General features: G+C 46.2%; 2 protein-coding genes across 4 annotated transcripts; one reads left to right on the top strand and one right to left on the bottom strand.

The window, feature by feature from the left end:
• Positions 1–626: 626 nt before the first annotated feature.
• On the bottom strand, positions 627–12,448 carry SIRT2 (sirtuin 2). Of its 3 annotated transcripts, XM_070949607.1 has the most exons (16): positions 12,374–12,448; positions 12,234–12,283; positions 10,128–10,173; positions 9,036–9,152; positions 8,539–8,580; positions 7,959–8,065; positions 7,797–7,853; positions 6,805–6,873; positions 6,049–6,178; positions 4,957–5,016; positions 4,788–4,843; positions 3,632–3,708; positions 3,068–3,119; positions 2,569–2,636; positions 1,885–1,951; positions 627–1,696 (listed from the first exon to the last, which is right to left on the bottom strand). In XM_070949607.1, the coding sequence occupies exons 1-16, from the start codon at positions 12,387–12,389 to the stop codon at positions 1,535–1,537; spliced, it is 1,176 nt and encodes a 391-aa protein (XP_070805708.1). In that variant the 5' UTR covers positions 12,390–12,448; the 3' UTR covers positions 627–1,534. The 3 variants fall into 3 exon arrangements, with proteins under 3 accessions (XP_070805708.1, XP_070805707.1, XP_070805709.1); XM_070949606.1 differs by having other exon boundaries at positions 12,234–12,438; XM_070949608.1 differs by lacking the exon at positions 12,234–12,283 and having other exon boundaries at positions 12,374–12,428.
• Positions 12,449–12,950: 502 nt separating this feature from the next.
• NFKBIB (NFKB inhibitor beta) lies at positions 12,951–20,281 on the top strand. Its single transcript, XM_070949556.1, has 6 exons — positions 12,951–13,502; positions 14,159–14,264; positions 14,949–15,177; positions 16,312–16,400; positions 17,792–18,025; positions 18,446–20,281. Exons 1-6 carry the CDS (start codon positions 13,129–13,131, stop codon positions 18,482–18,484), a joined length of 1,071 nt encoding a protein of 356 aa, XP_070805657.1. The 5' UTR covers positions 12,951–13,128; the 3' UTR covers positions 18,485–20,281.
• Positions 20,282–21,820: the final 1,539 nt, after the last annotated feature.

Here is a 21,820-nt window from a genome sequence, read left to right as displayed (position 1 = left end):
GTAGTTCGGAGAACCAGCAAATACCACCTCTGGCTGGTCCCAGAGTGGGGTGGGAATGGAGATTTTGCAGTATCCTTTCCCTGCCACGCCCACCAAGCCACACCCACAGAACCTGCCACACCCACAGAACCAGTAGTTTTAAAAAAGTGAATTTCACCACTGCTACGACCCCCAGAACACTGAGGGGAAAGTCAATAGCTGCCTCTCAGTACAGAAACCAGAGAACCAGTAAGGATTGCATCCATATTAAACTTTGTAAAAGCAACAGTTTCACTTTGTGTCCACAAGAGGGCACCAACACTCCAACCCCTGAATTACCGCCTGGTTTGCTAATCTGGGTCACTACAAAACAGGTAATTACACCCAGTCTTCTTAAAAATAAACACAGGAACGCAGAAAGCAACAACAACATATTATCTTGTATCAAGCTGATTATATTTAATTGTCACTGATGACAGCTTTATGTAAATGATGGAAACAAAAGCATCATAGGTAGTTCAAAACTGATACCCTGCATAAATCAACAGTTTAATCAAACACTTCAAACTATGCTTCTCCGAAAGTGCCTTATTTGGTTAGATCAAGGAAACAAAGAAAGGAGGGAGGGAGGGAGGGAGGGAAGGAGAGAGAGAGAGAGAGAGAGAGAGAGAGAGAGAGAGAGAGAGAGAGAGAGAGAGAAAGAAAAAGAAAGAAAGAAAGAAAGAAAGAAAAAAAGAAAGAAAGAAAGAAAGAAAGAAAGAAAGAAAGAAAGAAAGAAAGAAAGAAAGAAAGAAAGAAAGAAAGAAAAGCCTGGATAGAAGTTTAGATCATCTCGTTTTCTTTTTTTTTCTCTAACGCAATTAGAACAAAATTCTGAAGTTAACTGGAAATTAATCAAATTCACCCTCCCAACATTTTAAAATAAGTAGAGCAAGGCTCTAAAGCAGAGGTGTCCAATCTTGGCAACTTTAAGACCTAAGAACTCCTGCTAGTTCTTAGGTCTTAAAGGTCTTAGGTCTTAAAGCTGCTAGCGAATTCTGGGACTTGAAGTCCACAAGTCTTAAAGTTGCCAAGTTGAGCATCCCTATTCTAAAGAAATCTCCACGAAATACTCCTCCTGCTAAATTAAAACTCCAATTCAATCATAATTTCAGCTCTTAGTGGCTCCAATCGGGCCCAAAGTCCCCCGAGATGACTTCATGGGGTGAGACCTATTTTGGATTCCACCTTTGCCCTGAACTCTATGACCTCCGCCAAAATCTTTGATGCCAGACGGCTAAGTCCCTTTCCTTAGTTAGAATTATATCCTGCCTTTTCTCCAGCAGCGCAAACAGACTCACAGAAGAATCTTCCTTCCACTTATCCTCCCAACAGCCGTTTGGGATGACAGGGACCCGCCCAAAATTATGTAGGGAATTTCCACCGCTAAAGACGGACACCTCATCAGCTCGCCTTAAGGAAATGAAGACAGAAGGCCCCAAGCATCCCCCGTTCACATCGAGGTGGGTTTTTTAATAATCAGAAAACTAGGGTTCCTCAATCTTCTCTAATCTCTTCATTCTTCTTTCTTTGCAGCTGGCTTTTCATTCTCCAAAGACGGATTCTGCTCTTGCTTCTTGGCTGGTTGCCAACCAGCGCCTGCCCCGACACCCACAGCCTGTCCAGATTGGGCCTCAATGAGAGCGTGTTCCTTTTCCACCAGTTCCTCCAGCTCTTTCTAAGGGGGGGGGGGTGTAGAAAAGAGAAAATCGTGTAAGGAAGATAACCAAGAAATAAACAGAAACTTAATTTGCTCAGAGTTGGCAAGCCACCCCCTCCCCAATAAGACCCCGGAGGGAGCTAAAGAGAGCCCCATTCATTTTCACATCTGGGCTGTTCTCAGTGATTTTCAAACGGGGGAGATACCTTCCATCCCAACAGCTCTGCCAAAGCCAGGCAGCCCTCATCGCAGTCTCCCAGCCACGCGACGTCCCTGAAAAATTAAGTGAATAACGGTGAATAACGGAATTCCAATTTATTAGTATTTCTATAGAGCTGACAAAGCATTCCAAAACGGATGCATCTTTTTTCCCAGCAATCTTTACAAATACTTTGTGATCAGGTGGATCTCCCTAGCAGGATCATCTTCCTAACACACCTGGGCTATGAAGACCAAGAGTGTCCCAAAGGTGCTTTTTTTCGAGAGCTAAAGGATCTTCTTGGATGAGAAGCGAAACGTCTTTCAAAGAAAAACCAAAAAGTCCAGTTGCCTCTTGAAAAAAAAGCATCTTTGGGACATCCATGACTTGGATGACTGAGAATCTCCATAGACAAGACCAAGAGTGGCCTCCCTGAAACCACCAGGCGAGCTCAGCATATGGACCATAAAGCTGCATTAGATACACCAAGGGAACTGAGCATGTCAGAATCAAGAGAAACACACAGAAGTTATTGGCTTAAACATTATTTTATTTAACTCCTCAATGAAGTCTCTTACCTAAGACTTTTGTTTGGCACCAAAGCCCTGAACAACACCCCATCTCCCATGAGTCAACCCTTAGGTTCTCAGCATCTACCCTGCCACAATCCTGCACCCCGAGGTGAACTTGCCTGTATGCCTTCTCTGAATCAAAATCCATCCCGCAGCCTAAGCCCATCAGGGACATGAAAGGATCACTCTGAAACGAGATCAAAAACGTTAAGAACATTCTCTTGGAGGGCTCCAAGATGGTGACAATTTTAAGATGGAGGATCAGCAGAGAACTATCATTATACAAGCTGGCTCGAGAATTCTGGAAGTTGAATTCCACAGGTCATAAAATTGCCATAATTTTATGGTAGAGAGGAGGGAAGATGACCTGGATGGGGATACGCAGGCGATGTTGCCTAGGCTGAAAAGCATTTTTCTTAAAAAAAGGCCAGAGCAACAAGATAGCATTCAGAAGCAACTCAAGCCGATGCCTTCCTGATTAGCAGAAGTACAAGAAGAAGCAGGCCAGCTCAGGAATTCTGGGAGTTGAAGTCCACCGCTCGTATAACTGCCATAGCTGCCACACCCTGGCTCAATTCCCAGGAGCTCCCACTCTGCGGCAGGCCAAAGAAAGCTCACCTCTCCTGTCTTCTCCTTATTGATCAGAAGACGTGGGGTGTTTGAGGGTACCCTGGAAGAAACAGAGAGGAGGAACCATTTAGCAACGGTGCCTGCGGCGTCTTGGTTCAGAGGAAAGCCAGCCCTTGCTTGCAGAAGCTGATGGAGTTGACTGAAATGGCAAAACTGACTCCTCTGATAAAAGAAAAGAACATTGAGTGCTTTGGTTTCCACATGGAAACTGCTTCTGAATTTTGGGCTTGGTGTGGGAAAGAACGTAATTTTGACTTTGGGTTTTATAGATTAGCTGGATAGATCTTTATAGAAATGACTTGTTCATGTTATTATGGAAAAACAAAAAGCTGTGATTTGATGCTAATGCCTTATTTTATTGCAGCAGAGAGAGTCGGAAGTCGATGCTTCTTTTCCCTACTTTGCCTCACTTCTCTTTCCCCTCCCTCCTCACTGCTCTTTTATTTACTTTCGTATTTTATAATACTTTATAATACTTAATTAAAACAATGTTTGGGGAAAAAAAGAGAAAAGAAAAGCAAGCCCTCCCTTACGCAGCCCAGGTTCACTGACCTGCTGACCAGAGAGGCGAAAGGCTGGACCTGAAGGGAGGTGCCCATGATAATAAGCATGTCCGCATTCTGGAAATCCTGCAAGCAGAGGGTTAGCGTGAAGGACGGAGGGCACCCAAAGAACTGCATCCCAGTTTCTAACCTGGTTTTAAACACTCTCGTCTCTGAAATAGTGCTATCTGGATAGATTCCTGTGACCTTCCATTTATTCAGATGTAGATTTTGCTGTCTCATGTTATGATCATGACAGACCACAGAAGAGTTTAGGGTTAAGGCTCCAGGCTGTAAGGCTTATTCAACAGAAAGGAAAGCTCTAGGTTCCTGCAGTGTGCAGATAGAGGTAGTCCTACGACCAGAATTCAGCACAAAATTTAGGTGGCTAAGGGAGAAATTTGTTAAGTGAGTTTTGCCCTGTTTTATGACTTTTCTTGTCACATTTGTTAAGTGAATTACTGCAGCTGTTAAATTAGTAACACGGTTGTTAAGCGAATCTGGCTTCCCTGTTGAGTTTGCTAGTCAGAAGTTTGCAAAAGGGGATTGTGTGATCCCGGGACACTGTGACCATCATAAATATGAGTCATTTGTCAAGCATCCAAATGTAAATCACTTGACCATGGGGATCCTGCAACGGTCATAAGTGTGGAAAATGACCATGTGATTTTTTTCAGTGCCGTTATAACTTCGAATGGTCACTAAGCGAACTGTTGTAAGTAGAGGACTACCTGTACAGGATTTTAAATGAGTACATACTGCGTGCGGAGGGGCTTCTGACTATAAAATTGAACGTTAATTTGCTAATCTGTTTATAGTGCAAGATCCAGCCAATGTTTGCCCAATGTTTTGTTCCAAAAAACACCTGGAAGAAAGATGTAACTCCATGGAAGCTGAATGCTGCTCTCTCTCTCTTTTTTTTTTAACATCCTTTATCTCTATTTTCAGCCTAAAATGCAGCTCCTTTTCTGCCATATTTTCATTCACCAGATTTCATTCATCCTAACCAATTATGGATCACATCTGACAAATTAGCAAATAACGTCATTTTGTCTGGAGAAATTTTAACTCCTAGAATGAGGACTCAGAAATCCTGGCTCTTGGGAGACCTCCAACGTGGGGCTGCCAGTGTTCCCAGTCCAAGGACAAACGACTGAAGCACTTACCGACTGCATGAGAGAGAAGAAACGAGGGGGCAGATTCTCCCCAAAAAACACGATGTCTGAACAAAGGGAAAGAAAGCAGAACCTCGGGTTAGGGTTCCCTGAAACCTGATCGATAAGCACCAAGATCCCAGGATGTTGCTTTGATGAATGACTGGGTGGGGATGCTCACCTGGCTTCACTACGCTTTGACATTTTTCACACCTGGGGGTGAGAGATGCAAATATTTTTTCTGAAAAAAGAAAAACAAGAGCAATGCACCTGAGCCAATTCCGTTTGCAGTCAACTCATGATTTGGCATAAATGACAGTGGTCCAGGTTCCTTAAGGGACCGTCTCACCCCACTGGGATTGGCCTGTACCACCCATGCCAGCAGAGGAGGCATGCTGCAGGTCCCCTCAGCTCCAGTATCCCAGCTGGAGGGTCCAGGAGGAGGGCCTTCTCTGCAGTTGCGCCTGCCCTCTGGAACATCTCCCTCCCACCACCCTGTGTGAGGTTGGCCCCAACCCTCCTATCTTTTCAGAAGGGCCTAAAGATGTGGCTGTGCCAGTCAGGTTGGGGCTCCAGTGGGGGATCAGCGTAATGGAGGTAGTTGATTGAGTAATAACAGAACCCCCCACCCCCCACGTGTCTTTGGTTGCAAGGTTTGATTTTCACATTTTATGTTTTAATTAAGCTGTAACTGTAAGCTGCCCAGAGTTACCCTATGGTTAAATGGGTGGCCAATTTTATATTTTTTAAAAAAAACCCTACAACCCTTAATTCTAATCAGTCTTTTAATCTCTGTCTTGCACCCATAGCCATACTAGCCAATCCAAAGTGTACCACTGGAATAGCAATAGCATTTAGACTTATATACTGCTTCACAGTGCTTTACAGCCCTCTCTAAGCAGTTTACAGAGTCAGCCTCTTGCCCCCAACAATCCATGTCCTCATTTTACTGACCTCGGAAGGGCAGAAGGCCGAGTCAACCTTGAGCCTGCTGAGATTTGAACTGCCAAATTGCAGGCAGCCAGCAGTCAGCAGAAGTATCCTGCAGCACTGCACTCTAACCACTGCGCCACTGCGGCTCAATCCCACAAGTGGTGGCTTTCTCCCCTCAGCAGCATTCACACATCTCAGAAACAAGCACTGCTTATCAAGATCATGCAGTGGGAATAATCCAGTTTATTCCAAAGGATTTTTTAAAATTTTCTTTACCCCTTCGATCCCTTCTGGAAGGCCCCTGATAATGTCTTCCCTGCTTCTAATGCCTGACCCTCACCTTTCATCCACTCCAGGCCGTAGGACTTCCTGCAAGTGGCGCTGATGCAATGGGAGGTATAAAAGGTGCCATGAGCTTCCACTAAGTGTTCAGCATCCAGACCGGCCACCCGTTCCAAGGTGTCAATGTTCTAGAGGAAGGCAAGAGGCTCGAAATAAATCCAACCTGAAGTGGCCATCAATCATCATCTCCTTTTAATGAACCCATAATCCCTTGCGGGGTGGAGTCTGGGCAACTGAACAGAGCTGAGAGTTTACTGGCTGGATGCCCTTCCTGTCGCCAATGTGGAGTTTTGTTCAGCAGATACACTCTCATTGTGCCCAGAGAGAGAAACAGCTGCCTCTACCTAGGATCAAACTCACAGCCTCCTGATTGTGAGGCAAGAGCTCCACCTGTAGGCTACTGCACCACTCTAACCTGAAGTAGCTGTCAATCCTGGAACTAAATCTGACTAGGACACTGTTATTTTATCTAATGCCAGCGTATTAACTTTCGAGCACCACATGTGAATTCAACATTTAAAAAATCCTTTACATGTGGTGACAATAACTTATTATTGTACCCACATATTAAATCATTTTACTGGCTCACAGTCAAGAAGACTCATTCAAAATTCACTTGCTGCAATGCACCATTTCAAAGAAAAAATTCTAATGGCCCTTAGGAGGCCAGAATAATATAACAAAAACTTTCATTGTTTTAAAGCGCCAGCCCCAAAGATCAGAAAGAGACCCAAAGGGAAAAGGACTCATTTACCTGAGTGTAGCAGCGTAGCAGCAGCCCTTTATCCTTCAAAAGGCGAATGAAGTAGTGACAGACTGTGGGCTGAAAAGGACCAGAGCCTTAAATGTCATATTTTCTTTTCACAAAGGAAACCAAAGGGGTAGTTTTTATTTACATGTTTATTCATTCATTCCGACACTTTGGCAGTTAACAACATTCATCACATTAAAACATCCATTGTAAATTAACAATAAAACATCCACGGCGATTAAATGAAACAATAAACCCCAGTAAATTAATGCATAATCAACTGACGACAGCAGAAAAAACATCAGCTTCGGCTCATTAAATCCTGGGGATGACATTGAGCAATCAACAAAAGAACTTGGTGTTTGGCATCTTTTGGAACAAAACCAAAGAAGGGCACCTGGATTTCAACAGAGTGGCTGTTCAAAAAAGCAGGCCTTACTCATGAAATGTTGTACCTCATCCCAATTCATGGATGAGCACAGGAGGGGCACTGGTAGTAGTCTCTTGGGGGAGAATCAAGTCAGTCTGGTTAATTCTAGGTGAAGAATGCAGTTCTGCAGGTGTGTGTTTTATTGTATGGGAATTGTATAGTTTGGTGATTTACAACCAGTATGATAAAGAAATGCCCCTCTTCCCAAGCACTAAAAATTGTTAAGAAAACTCAGAGGATGTAGCTCTGGTTCTACTCTAAAGCCTTAGCCCAGAGGTCTTCAAACTTGGCAGCTTTAGGACTTGTGGACTTCAACTCCCAGAATTCTCCAGCCAGCTATACTTAAAACCTCTTAAAGAGACCTGATTTTGAGCACCTCTCTAAACTAGAAGCAGACCAAAACAGAGATGGGCTTCTCAAGAATGTGAAGGGGGCAGGGAGGGCACTTGTTAAGAATTCTTTGAAGCAGCTGTTTCTTCTCCTGGGTGACAAGAAGACCACTGCACTTTTAGGATTGAATTTAAATCCCTGCCCACCGCCTAGGAAACATGAAAAGCCAGCTGACCTTGAACTGCCCTGGGTAGAGCTCCCGAGCCAAGGTGAAGAATGGGTCTGGGTTTTTCTAAATGAAAACAGACATCGAATCAGTTATGCCAAAGAAAACAAACCACAAGAGAGCACCGTATTCAGCCCACGTAAAGAGCAAGCGGGTAACTCAGCCTGGTACCTTGAAGTAGCCAATCTCAAAGATGGCTTCAGGGTATGGTAGATTGTATTGCTGCAGATTGGCATATAGCCCCGTGCCAGGTGAGCGGAAATCGGGGATCCCCGCACCTGAGAGGCAGAAAGGCAAACGCTGAGACCGAACGGATAGCTGGAAGCAGCTGAATAGAAAACTAACTAAGGATAGGGGCTTATTTATTCTGATGCTACAGAGAGCACCAATACAGTTTGAGCTGAGAAGCAGATACTGTACTTGAGGTTCCCAGTTCCATTATTTCAAGCCCAGCTTAGAACAAAGGGGAAGAAATTAGTTTGATTCAGCAGGGTGCTTCTCGTGAACATTTTTTCTCCACTTTCCCAGAAAAAGTGTTTCCTAATTAAAAAAAATAAATCTCTGTGGCAGGATAAGACCACACTTTATTAGACTGAGTAGGAAAAAAACTCCTTCTGACCCCTAACTATGTAAAGGCAGTTTCTAATTTTCTCAACCAGCATCACATTCTGCTCCTACATTTGCACAAAACTAACAAACAAACAAAAAAGAAAGAAAGAAACATGATCAGCAAAGCCATCGTGACACTTACTAGTTGAGATTCCTGCACCGACCATACAGATTATATTCTTGCCTGCAAGAGAAAGGGCAGTAAATTGCCTTTCAATATCAAGCCCTGAACTACACCAGGCCACCCTCATACCCTGAACGGCATCAACCGCTTGGCATGGGCATCCAACCATTGGAGCCTCGGCAACTGAGAAGCCACAGAATTTCAGAAGCCGGGATTCAAGTTATTCTGCTAAGAGCTTCTTGACCTTTGGGTCGCCCTGGGCAAATAACCTTTGTCAACAGCAGTCCCTATCGGTAAAAGTATCAATGACCACAGGTAAGCATGCAGAGATATACTGATAACGGCATTTAACTACAGCACGCAGAGGTGCCAAACCTCCCTCCTCTCTTTGATCTACACCACCACCTGCATCACAAACTCTCCCCCCGGCCCCCGCTCCTTTTTCATCCACTTCAGAGGCTGTCAGAAAAAAGAAAAGAGCAAAATGTTTCAGTCTCTAGAAAGAACTGGTTTACATTTCTCAGTGAGCATGAAATTGGTCACGCCTTCCAGCGTCAGTTCCTCCAGCACCTTCTCAGGCTTCTCACTGCCGAAGCCCAGAGTCCGGGAAAAGAGGTTTCGCAAAAATTCCACTGTTAAGAAAGAAAAAAAATCGCAACATTATCATGTGCCTTGAAGAGCTGAGATCTGTGCCGATAGAAGAGATCATCAGGGCACAAATGAAATTACCTAGAGGGTTCTGCAAGGAAACCACCAAGCTCAGAGAGCACCAAGGACCACCCAGTCCTCCTCCTCTCTGCAAACCCTACTCCCTTCTAGCATTGATAATGTTACCTAGTTGAGACATAAAATGTCTGCAGGAAAATAACCAAACTCAAAAAGCACCAGGGACCCCATGAGATCTCTGTATATTGTGCTAAACTCTTACTTGAAGAAAAATCTACCTGCACCTCAAATGCGAGCTTTTCTACGCTTTATATATAAAAAAATGCTAATGTCTTCAAACAGTGTTTCTCAATCTTGGTAGCTTTCAATCGGATGGACTTCAACTCCCAGAATTCCCCAGTCAAGCCATGGGAAATCTAGTTTGAAGTTTCTCTAGTTTGTTTGGCCTCATTTGTTAGAAAACAAGGTTTCCCTCCTTGTTTTAGAGAAGCATAATTCTGAAAGAAAAGGCGCATTGTTGTTTTAGGAACTCACTTCCCCTATTCTATTCTTATTTTTGACAAATAAGCCCTGATTTATGTGCTCCACTGGACATTTGCTCATCTTGTCCTGAGGCAGCTGACACAAACTACAAGCTCACTAATAAATGGACATGTCTATAACCGTTGCCCAGAGACAAAAGTCAAGTGTCTTTGCTCTATGGATTAAGACTTATTCCAGGCCAAAGAATGTAATTATAATGCTTTATTACATAGCTACTGTGTACAGCAAACATTGAAGTTCTTATCCTGGGTTTCACAATTCAGGGGTTTCTATGTCTAGAAATAATATTTCATTAGCTATAGGAAGACAGTAATAGTTTGGAGATATCGGGATAGCCTCAATTTATATATCCACAATATTTAAAGGAAAACATGAACTCCCATTGGATAGTTACTTACTTTCTGTCTGGCCAGAAGCTCCCCCTTCCTCATCAGAATCTGAGCTCTACAGGAAGAAAGGAAGGAGGGATGTCATTTCTGAATTTATTAAGTGAATATTAAGTCTGGCCAATCTTGCCTGGGCTCAAACTGAGCAGGGTTAATGCCTGTTAAGCACTCCACTCCCCCCCCCAAAAAAAGTACTGTGAAATTCCAGAACATCCCAAGTCCCATCTATCCTTTCTTAAAAATATATATTTAAGTGGCTCCTGAACTTTTCCCACAGGTGCAGGTGCTTTCTGGCCTCAAACTAAGAAAGGCTCTAACTACAGGCTAGCACCAGCATGGATCAATGTTCTCCCATCAACATTTTTGGAGAAGAGATATAAGGGCATTCCATTTGAATCTAAACTATGCCCAGGGGTGAATGAGCCTCTGAAACTGCAAGAGATATCTTTTTATACCAGTGTTTCTCAACCTGGGCAGCTTGAAGATGTGTGGACTTCAACTCCCAGATTTCTGCTGGCTGGGGAGTTCTGGGTGTTGATGTCCACACATTTTCAAGATGCACAGGTTGAGAAACACTGCTTTATACCGTCTATTCCACATTAAATCCAATTCATTCTGATCAGTGTTATTTACAATCATCAATCTTATGTGACTCTCTCCTCAAGTGTGGCCAAATTTTGTCATTTGTCTGTAATATGTGCAATAGTTTAAATTAGGCTTGATGAGCTGCACAATTGATAAAAGTGTTATGTATTTCTGACTTATTTGTGTCTGTATAATTTATGCATTATTGACTACTATATGTAGTCCTCGATGTACGACCACAATTGGGACCAGAACTTCCATCGCTAAGCAAGATGGTTGTTAAATGAGGCATGCTTGATTTTATGACCTCTTTTGCTGCAGTCATCAAGCAAATCATTGCAGTCGTTAAGCGAATCACATGATTGTTAAGCAAATCCGGCTTTCCCCGTTGACTCTGCTTGTCAAATTTTTGATCACATGACTGTGGAGATGCTGTGATGGTCGTAAAAGAGAGGACTCGTTGTAAGTCACTTTTTCCAGTGTCATAAGTTCAAATGGACAGGTAAGGGTGGCATGTTTGTGTACATCATAAATTTTGAGGACCGGACTTACAACCATTCACTCAGTGACCGTTCAAAGTTACAACGGCACTGAGAAAAGTGACTTATGACCGTTTCTCACACTTACGACCGTTGCAGCATCCTTATGGTCACGGGATCAAAATTTGGACGTTTGGCACCTGCCTCATATTTATGACGGTTGTAGTGTTCCAAGGTCACATGATCCCCTTTTAGGACATTGTTCCAAGAAAAAGTTAACGGGGAAGTCAGATTCACTTAACAACCATGTTACTCACTTAACAACTATGGTTGTGAAATGGTTGTAAAAACAGAGCCAAATTCACCTAACAAGCGAATCAGAATAGAGCTGGAAGGGGCCTTAGAGGTCTTCTAGTCCAGCCCCCCAACTCAAGCAGGAGATCCTATGCCATTCCAATGTTTCACTTAGCAACAAAAATGTGGGGCTCACTTGTGGCCGTTAAGTGGAGGACTACTTTTTATCAGGAGACAGGAGGATCCCTGGCATCTCCTCTTGATGTGCCTCCATGATCAGGCAGAGTCTACCCTCAGGTACCCAAACCATACCAGATTTTAAAGGGGTGGATCCCCCGCCCCGCCGCCCCCTGCCCAGTCACTATATTAATTATTATTTACATATTTTATTTTATTTTGTAAAATCCTAACAGGAAAAAAAAAGGAAATTGCCATCGCAGCAGGAGTTTCTTTAGAGGATTTTTTCCCCTCACCTGACTCCCATTCAACTGAGCCGGGGATGATGGGCTTGGAAGTCCACCCCCCACTCCCACCCCCACCCCCCACTCCCACCCCCACCCCGAAATGACTTTTAAAGAGTCCTTATTTTGGGACTCGAGCCACTTTCCTTCTCAAGAAGCTCTACCGGTTGGATTTCTGCCTGAGGGACAGAGCTCCAGGCGCCCCCTTCCCTCTGTGGGGGCAGAGCCGCCTAGAGAGAAGGCCCCGAGGGGGGGGGATTTGGAGCGACGCCCCCCAATTTCGCCCCCTAAATCCTCACCGAGGACTTCGAGGCCTTTTCGGCGCCCTTTTCGGGACTGGCGGCAGCGCCTGTGACAAGGGAAACAGAAGGAAGAAGGGGAGACTGGGCGGGAGGCCCGGGCCTTCTCAGCCCACCGGTTCCCTCAGCGGCACCGTTACCTTCCTGGCTTGCCATGGAAGTTCGCGACGCCGCTCCGCCGAGAATCGAAACGGACCGTTGCCCCCTGAGAGGAAAACTACAAGCCCCGAAAAGCCCCGCGGGACAACAGCCAATGGCCGGCCACCTTCCAAACAAACAACGTCTGACGTCACCGGTGGGCGTAAAGAGACCGTTTTGGACTCACCCAACCGCCGCTAGAGACGAGGGGGCGGGGAAAGAGAAATTACAAATAAACCCGTCTCCCTTCAGGCTTTGCGCCGGCAATGGGGGGCTCGACGTCGATGAAGTGTAAGCTGTCTTTCCAAATTAGGGCCTCCCCAAAGCCAAAAGATTAGACGGTAGCGAATATAAACGATTAGTGATGTAAAAAAGGCGAAGTTCTGAAGGGAAACACCGAATGTTGAAAAAAGACGCCAATGTTACTCAAACGCCCTCACTCGCAGGACTCCATTCCCCATCATACCTCGGGGGGGAAAAATGGCGCCTCCGTCTCTTTTTTCCCTAAAGCGCAGGCGCGGAGGGAGGGGGGCGGGAGAGTGACGGCAAAGAGCGTCACTACAACTCCCGGCATGCCTCTCTTCGCCTGATAAGACGCTCGGCCGGGGAATCCCCAGGCTTCTGAAATTCCCCTTCATGGCATCCTCGGCCGGGCCGGCTGCTTGAGTTTCCTCGGCCCCCGGGGGCTTCTGGGCCCGGCCTCCGCGATGGCACCGCTGCCCGTAGTGAAGGCTCCTCTGTAGGCCCGTCCCGAGCCATGGCCTTCGTGCAGGCCCAGCCCGGCCAGGGCGGCCCCAGAGAGCCGAAGAAGCTGGAGGCTGGGGGCGAGGAGTGGTGCGACAGCGGCCTGGGCTCGCTCAGCGAAGGGCAGCTGGTCCAGCTCCGGGAGGATGGAGGCCTGGGGCCCCCTGGAGACGCTGAGGGGGGCCCTGGGGGCTGCCCAGTGACCTCTGACCCCAGAGCCCCCCAGAAACAGGAGGAGGAGGAGGGGCGCCTGGACTCGGCCCTGGGGGGCGACGAGGGGGTGGGCGACCTGGTGGAAGGGGTGGGGGGCGTCCACCTCCAGAGCCAGGTGGGCCCCGAGGCTTGGCTGCGCCACGTCCTGGGCTTCGTCACGGAGGATGGAGACACGTAGGTACCCCAGGGCTCTGAGGGGAGGGGGGGGGTCCCTGGGGAGGGGGGGGGAGCCAGGTGAAATTGAAATTTGGGGGACCTCACCCGATGACCTGCTTAAGGACCAGCACAACTTAACAACAACCGTAAATTCCGGGCTCGATGGCGATGCTAACTCGAGGACTTTTAACTACCTGTACAGGTAAGTCCTCGGCTTACGACCGCCATTTCGAGCCCCAAATTTGGGTTGCTGAGCGAGTTTTGCTTCCCCCCCCCTTTTTATGACCTTTCTCGCCACAGCTTGTTAAGGGAAACACCCCCCCCCCCCGCAATGGTTAAGTTGGTAACACAACGGTTAAAGGAAGCCAGCGTCCCCGTCGGCTTTGCTTGTCAGGAGGGCGCCAAAATGGGAATCATGTGAAATTGGGATACTGCGATCGTCGTAAATACGAATCGGTTGCTAAGCGTCTTGAGTTTTGATCACGTGACCGTGGGGGAATGCTGCAGCGGTCGGTGTGAAAATTGGGCCTTAAGTCGCTTTTTTCAGTGCCATTGTAACTTTGATCAGTCATTAAGCGAGTGGTTGTAAGTCGAGAATTATACCGTAGAAAAGTTTTCCCACCCGTGAGTTTGGCATTTTTTTAAACCACGTTTGCTCTTTCCTCTCATTCCAGAGCTCTTCACCTGGCGGTGATCCATGAACACGAAGCTTTCCTGGATTCTATTCTGCAATACACCCATGGAACAGATTACCTGGATATTCAGAACGACCTTGGCCAGGTGAGACCGCAGGACACTTTGCTTCGCTCCAGCTGTCCTGGCTGTCCCAAAATTTACAAGTGAGAATAGGAAGACTGTTGGGACAGACCTGAGAACAGAATTTGCGCTGGTTAAATTTTAAAAGGGTGAAAGCCGAGGACAAGAAAAGAATGAGGCTTGGAGATTTTGGGTGGATCGGATGTCTTTTAGGCCTGGTGTCAACAATCTTGCTAAACAAATAATAGCTTTGGTGTTCTCTTACAACAAGGGTGTCCAATCTTGGCAACTTGAAGACTTTGTGGACTTCAAGAGAAGTCAAGGGAATTCCCAGAATTCCCCAGCCAGCATAAAATTAAAAAAACTTGTGGACTTCAATTCCCAGAAATTCTGGCTTGGGAATTCTGGGAGCTGAAATCCACAAATCTTCCAAGTTGCCAAGGTTGGATATCCCTGTTTTAAGAGAACACCAAAGCTAAGTGTGAAAAACGGTCATGAGTCACTTTTTACAGTGCCGTTGCAACTTTGAACGGTCACTAAATGAGCTGTTATATGTCGAGGACTCCCTGTACTGAATGACTCCCATCAGTGATGGAAATTCCAGTTCCTGTCGTAAGTCGAGGACCATGCTCTGCAAAATCAGTTAGTTTTAAAAACCATCAAATCTCTCAGGCGAAAAGTTTCACCTTTCCTTCTCTTTTCCTTTAGACCGCACTTCACATCGCCGTCATCCTCGGGGTGTCCAGCTTTGTTGGCAAACTCGTGTCGGCAGGAGCCGGGTTGGGCATCCAAGAGAAAGGAGGCCACACGGCCCTGCACTTGGCATGCCGAGAGGGATGGCAGGATTGCGCCGAACAGCTTCTGGCACCGCTTGCCATCCAAAGGCCCGGTCAGGGCAACCGTTTCCAGGCCCAACTGGATTGCACCAATTACGATGGTAAGTGACGTCCGTGAAATGGGTAGAACCCTCTTTGAAGTCTTTTGTAAATGGAGAGAGAGAGAGAGAGAGCTGTGAGCACAAGTTTCTAGTCCTCATGGCTGGGGGAAGTTCAGAAGATTACCGGCATGCCTTCTAAATTCATACAAATATAAATTTAGCTGTATGTTGCTGAGCAGGTGGGCTTGTAATCTCATGTCCTGTTGTTTGTTTATTTTGTACAAGTAGTCCTTGACTTATAGCAGTTCATTTAGTGACCATTCAGAGTTAACAACGGCATTGAAAAAAGTGACTTATGACTTTTTTTTACACTTATGACCGTTGCGGCATCCATGTAGTCCCATGATAAAAATTCAAATGATTCATATTTATGACGGTCACAATGTCCCGGAGTCACATAATCTCCTTTGGCGATCTTCTGACAATCAAATTCAATGGGGAATCCAGATTCAGTTAACAGCCGTGTCCCTAACTTAATAACTTACAGTGGTTCACTTAATAATCGTGGCAAGAAAGATTGTAAAATGGGACAAAGCTCCCTTAACGAGTGCCTCATTTAGCAACAGAAAATTTTGCGCTCAATTATGGTCGCAAGGCGAGGACTACCTCTACGGTGTGAGACAGTGCAGCATGAATGCATAGAATTCACAAAAACAGCCTGTGAAATGCATATCAAAATATAAAACTCCAGAACAGTGATTTATTTTAAAAACTCGCCATGTGAACGACCCATAAAATTATGTCCTATTGTGGTCTGTTACAACCAGAAGTCTTAGGGTTAACAAAATATATGTCTCTTCCTTTTTTTCCCCTCCCTCTTAGAATTTGATTTTTTGCTCTCCTTTTCAAAGTCAGTTGTTTACTTCTACGGCTCTGTGTGGTTAAAAATTTACCTCCTTGCCAAATTTGCATAGATTACTCAAATTCTGGCAGAGGGATCTGAACCGAATTGGAACGAATGTTATTTATTTTGTACGAAGGGTTTCTTTTGAATTCCAGTGTGGCAGGTTAAGGTTTGTGGGCCAAAGGAAATGACATGTTGTTTTTCCAATCTGTAGCCCAGGTTGGCCTCATAAAATTGTTTGTTTTGCTGGTTTTGTTTCTTCCTCAAAACACCTGCCGTCTCTCCACCAGGTTACATCCCCCTGCATGTGGCCATCTTACGGAAAGATTTGGACATGGTCAACCTCTTAATCTCTGCAGGATCTGATCTCAACAAGCAGGTTAGTTTTCCAAGCTTATGAACTCTCAAAAAAATCTTTATCAATTTCATTTTGATTTTAAAGGAAGCGGCGTCCTCATCATTAGGTTGAAAAAACCTGTAAATTCAAATAGAAAGGTGGGAGAGCAATCAGGTACAAAAAATAATTACAGGTAATCCTCGCCTTAGGACTGTAATGGAGCCTGCCCATTAGGGTTGTAAGTCACGATGTTTATAAAATAGGTGATCACGTGACTGACCTGATTTTATGACCCATTTTGTAACGGGTGTTAAGCAAATCAACATGGTCATTAAGTGAATCCGTGGACGTTAAACAAACCCGTTGTTTGCTATGGGGGCGTTTTTACAAAAAAATAATAATCAGGAAGTGAACACCATGTTTTGTCAAAAACATAAAACACGGTCATGCGGCTGCAGGATGTGGCCAATGGCCATAAACACATGCCAAGTTGCCTACCATCTGAAATGTGGTTATGTGATACTGGGGAGTGGGCTGGCCATCAAAATGCGAGGACCAAGTCATAAGTATCTTTTGGGGTCTGTTGTAACTTTGAACGGTCGCTAAGCAACCAGTTGTAAGTCGAGGACTGCCCCTATTAAGCATGTCAGTTTTGACCACTGACATGGATGTTGGGTGAGGAGGTGGGCAGTTGAGAAGGGGAAGGAGTTGGCAGAAGCTGGGGGCGGTGCTAAAAGAGGGATTAACCTAGAATCCCTACGTAGCCACAAGTGGACTTAGTGCCTGCGTTGGGATTCTAGGCTTATTCCTCTTTTAACGCCGCCCCCAGCGTCTACCACTCCTCCTGCTACATTGTTGTTGCGAAACTATTTCTCAACCACGAGAGCTTGAGACTCACTTTGAGTGCATGGCACTAATTCGTTGCCTGAATATTTCCCACTCCTTGTAACTGGAGCATCCAAGCGGGATTCGCATGACGCCTTCCACTGAGCCGTCAACAAGCAGTTGTCTTGGTGTGACATCAACCACATTCCAGGGTTAACATGACAGCCTGCCCTGCCCCACAGGCTAAACGAGGCCTGGGTCCTGCCCACAGCTGACCCATAAGCACTGCCAACACCCCATTATAACTAGTCTTAGATTGTGCAAACCCAGCCCGTTTGTAAGGCGAGTTTGTGCAAATGCGAGAATTCCAGTCTCTGTCAGGGAGATCATGTTGCAATCTAGTGGTTCCACGGTGAAGGAATGTCAGGCTGGGAGGGGCCGCCTGGAGCCATGAGGGAGGGGCCTGGACATAAGACAAAATCCAGAGGTAGAAGAACAGGTGAGAAAGAAAGTCAAAACAATCCTGCCCTGATTTTGCTTAGTATACAGAGTGCCCAGCTCAGGTGATGATGCTGTACCTTTCTCCTCCTCCTCCCCCACTTCTGCAGGAGCTAAGTTGTGGCCGGAGTCCCCTCCACCTGGCGGTGGAGTCCCAGAGCCCTGAAATAGTGGAATACCTCTTGCGTGCAGGAGCTGACACAGAGGCACGCATGTATGTGGGCTACACGCCCATGTACAGCGCTGTGCACCGGCCTGACCAAAAAATCCCACAGCTGTTACGGGAATTTGGCTCCGAGGAGCCGGAATGGGATTCTGAGGAAAGTGTGGATAGTAACAGCGAGGTGAGTGCGATCGCAAGAGAGAGGTAAACTGTGAGATGGGCCACTTGTACTCTATGGGAGGAAGGGAAGGAGGAAAGGAAGGAAGGAAGGAAGGAGTTAGGATGGGAGAAAGGAAGGAAGGAGTCAAGGCAGGGAAGGAAGCAAGGAGTCAGATGGAGGGAGAGGGAGGAAAGAAGAAAGAAAAGAGGGAGGAAGGAAGGAAGGAATGATAGCATGCTAACACTCTCTACAAGAATCCAAACTACTAACAGTCAAAGCAAATTGGTAGATGAGAATCAACAGAATTCAAGGTGGGGTTGGACTTCGGTCTCTTGTGGGCGCAAAGGGACTCAAGACTGATGCTGCCTTTGACCCCTCCCTCGGGCTCTTTTGTCCTGCAGGCATCCAACTCTTTTGGCCCGTTTTTCTTTCTTTCCATAGGAAGAATACGACGACATTGTGATCAATTGTGGCCATTAGAAGGGAGCCCAGGAGCCCTTTTACCATACGCCGGACTCCCCTGAAAGTACCCCATGGTGGTAGCTGGCTATGATCTCTGTAGCAATTGCATCTTCACTGTGAGCTAGACGTGAAAACTTATTTATAAAGGCCGGGACGAAAGGGGAAGCAGCCTCGCCTGGCCCCAGAGGCCTCTTCCCCAGTGGCCCCATTCCGATGTGTACCCTCCGTTATTTTGTCCTGCTTCAGAAATGGATGTCTTGTCTCTGATGTCTCGCTCTTGCACGCCTTGACGTTTCAGAATCAGTAGGTTTGGGTTTTCTTTGTTAGTAGCGTGTGTCCTGAGCAGAGCCTAGTTTTGAAAAGGCCTCACCTTGTCCATCTCTTTCTGGAGCACGCACACACATACACCTTTCCTGGGAATGCTCACGGTCAGATTCGGGGTTTCCCTTCCTTCTTAATGTGGGTCCGGGGCTGTGGATCTTGTTCTGGAGAGCTGGAGGGTCGGGGGACCTTGGATAGGCTCCCACCGCTCGCAGTTGGAGAGTTGGGGAACTGCCCGGCACAAATGACCAGATCCACAGGTGAAGAGTTCAATTAGCTACTTCATTGCTGGTGCCTATAATACAGGAATCTGCTCAGATTGGTCGTTTGCACCTGGGTCAGTCAAAATAAGGTTCAACAGCATTCAAGGAGGTCAGACTTCGCCCTTTTGTGCCTACGTAGAGATTCCAGATTAGTTCCCCGCGTGACTCCTCCCCCTGGCTCGGCCAATGTCTTTCCGACAAGAATAAGGTGCCCGTCCTTGGCACAAGGGAAATTGTCCCCTGCGTGGCTTGGTTTTCAACTCACCATCACCCGAACCAGGAGATTGTGGGCGAGTGGAATCCTAAATCTGTGGACCAATTTTTATCCGGGGTTTAGCAAAACACAACCTTTGGGGGGTCTCATAGCAGTTGGAGGTTGTTTAGTTGGAGGGGGGAAGATCTCTTCCTAAAGAAAGACAGAATTTAGGAAGAAGAACTTTTGGTCTGTCTTTCCCTATCCTGGGATTGTAAAAAAAAGTGGAATTTACACCCCTTTTGGACTAGCAGTAATTATGTCGCCCTGATGAAGGGATGGTCTTAATTCGCCTTGTCTGGAAGGGCAGTATAATTATTGCTCGGACTACCCCTTGTTGGACAGTTAGAAACAAGTCCTGAAAAACTGCCTCTAAATTCCAAGGGAAATAAATCCTTTTGGCCAATCTTGCCTGCTGTTCCCATGCCAGCTTTATTTCTAAATCTTGGGAATCTGACAAGCCCCTAAAAATCGTTTGTCCCAAAAGGTGACAGCGGACGACATAGCTGGGAAGGAAAAGATGTTAGTGCAAATTTGAGATGGTTAGGGTAGGTCTAGCAGCTAGGATTCTATGGAAGAAGACAGAATTTGAACCCAGAACCTGCTTGGAACTGGTGTGTAACAACAACTGGGGGGGGGGCTGGAGGTTCCCCACTCCCCTCCTAGGGGCTGTCTCCAGAGCAAAACCCCCCCAGGAGTGTCTCTTTAAAATACCCCCTGTACGTCTGCAGCAAAGAGGAAAGAATTGTGCGTTTGCCAGGCTTTTGAACTCTGCCTTGCCGTGTTTCTTCTCCCCCTTTTCACGGAGGCTCAGTGTTTTGACGTTCCAGTGTGGTTTCCTGTGACCTGTTTAAATTTGCATTTATGACTCGGTTCGGTGGGTCTCTCTCTGCTTTTTTTCTCTTCCTGCCTCTCTCTCCCTTGATTGTATTCTGTAGGTCTTCCCGAGCAGACAGATTAAACCTTACGGATGTGGTGTGTTTTTGTCTTCCTTTTCATTGCTGCTGGCGCCAGCAACCCCTGCCTGAAAGTTCAGCGGCATCAGAGTCGGATAGGAGGACCCACAAATCAACACACATACCCCATCCCACGGTGGCGCAGTGGTTAGAGTGCAGTATTGCAGGCTACTTCTGCTGATTGCCGGCTGCCAGTAGTTTGGCAGATTGAATCTCACCAGGCTCACCGTTGACTCAGCCTTCCAGCCTTCCAGGGTGGGTCAAATGAGGACCCAGATTGTTGGGGGCAAGAGGCTGACTCTGTAAACTGCTTAGAGAGGGGCTGTAAAAGCAGAATATAAGCCTTAAGTGCTATTGCTATTTTCAGATCCAAAGCAGAATAAATTGCCAATCTGGGTTGGTCTCAGAGCTTTTCTTTAATGACAGCCTCCTCTGAGAGTAATGTAAAATTTCCCCTGTACATTTCCGCCTGTTCAACTGGCATTCAATGCAGATATTATGGGAGGGAAAGCCGCTGGATTGCCAGATTTTCGATAGCTGAGCTGCATTTGCGTTTTACTTATTTATTTCTCCCATCTTTATTATTTGTACAAATAAGACAGCAAGCATATCAACACACCTTCCTCTTATTTTACTCACAACAACCCTGTGAGGTAGGTTGGGCTGAGAGACAGTGAGTGGTCCAAAGGCACCCAGCTGGCTTTCATGCCTAAGGCGGGACTAGAAGTCACCATCTCCTGGTGATTGGCCCAAAGTCACCTAGCCTTTTTTCATGCCCAAGGCAGGACTAGAACTCACCATCTGATGATTGGCCTAAAGTCACCCAGTCGGCTTTCATGCCTAAGGTGGGACTAGAACTCCCAGTCTCCTGACAATTGGCCCAAAGTCACCAAGCCAGCTTTTGTGCCCAAGGCAGAACTAGAACTCCCTGTCTTTCACTTTCTAACCTGGCGCCTTCACCACTAGACCAAACCAGCTCTTCTAACTGGAGGCAGGGACACATCCCTCTTAACGTGTGCGTAAAAGCAGAAGCCAAAAGCAACTCTGTCCTTCAAAATAAGCTGGAGGGAGAGAGGTGAACTCAGCAGATGCCGGACCACAACGGAACAGCTGTCTTGGAGGACACAAAGACACACACAGGCATGGCAAGCATCGTCTTAGGCAATTGTTTTTATTTGCAGTGTGTGCAGATCCAAAATACATTTTGACGCAACGGTGCAGCAGAACGACTGCAGCAGTTGTTAGGAAAAAGGCAAGCTTAACGACAGCAAAATACTGAGGTGCCACAAGTCACCCCTATTCCGAGTGGAAATTTAAGATTATGGGAGCCCCTGTTTATTTAACCCAGATTTTTTGCTTTTTTTCTACCCGTGGCAACTTGAAAACTTCAGTTCATGCTGGCTGGGGAATTCTGGGAGTCGAAATCCCACCCGTCTTCAAGTTGCCAAAAGTGAAAAACCACTGATTAAACCATTTTTTTTTTTAATCTTGATGCGCAACGCAGAAAAAAGAGCCTTGTTCCCATTTGACCATCCCTGGAATTGCGGCGTAGAAAAGTTGT

Source organism: Pituophis catenifer, unplaced genomic scaffold, assembly GCF_029215685.1.
Source record: "Pituophis catenifer annectens isolate HBS135680 unplaced genomic scaffold, rPitCat1.0.hap2 SCAF_9, whole genome shotgun sequence".
Lineage (NCBI taxonomy): Eukaryota > Metazoa > Chordata > Lepidosauria > Squamata > Colubridae > Pituophis > Pituophis catenifer.
The sequence above is the reverse complement of the archived record's forward strand: the minus strand, read 5'-3'. Positions and strand labels throughout refer to the sequence as shown.

Bases quoted from the DNA above. Each gene is read 5' to 3' on its own strand.
- NFKBIB (XM_070949556.1), top strand. From the start codon at position 13,129: ATGGCCTTCGTGCAGGCCCAGCCCGGCCAGGGCGGCCCCAGAGAGCCG. The intron at 13,503-14,158 runs GTAGGTACCCCA...CTCTCATTCCAG, and splicing joins GTCACGGAGGATGGAGACAC to AGCTCTTCACCTGGCGGTGA. The intron at 18,026-18,445 runs GTGAGTGCGATC...TTCTTTCCATAG, and splicing joins GTGTGGATAGTAACAGCGAG to GAAGAATACGACGACATTGT.
- SIRT2 (XM_070949606.1), bottom strand. From the start codon at position 12,389: ATGGCAAGCCAGGAAGGTAACGGTGCCGCTGAGGGAACCGGTGGGCTG. The intron at 10,174-12,233 runs GTGAGGATTTAG...TTCTTCCTGTAG, and splicing joins AAAAGGCCTCGAAGTCCTCG to AGCTCAGATTCTGATGAGGA. The intron at 3,709-4,787 runs GTAAGTGCTTCA...CTCTGCTTGCAG, and splicing joins TCTTCTCTCTCATGCAGTCG to GATTTCCAGAATGCGGACAT.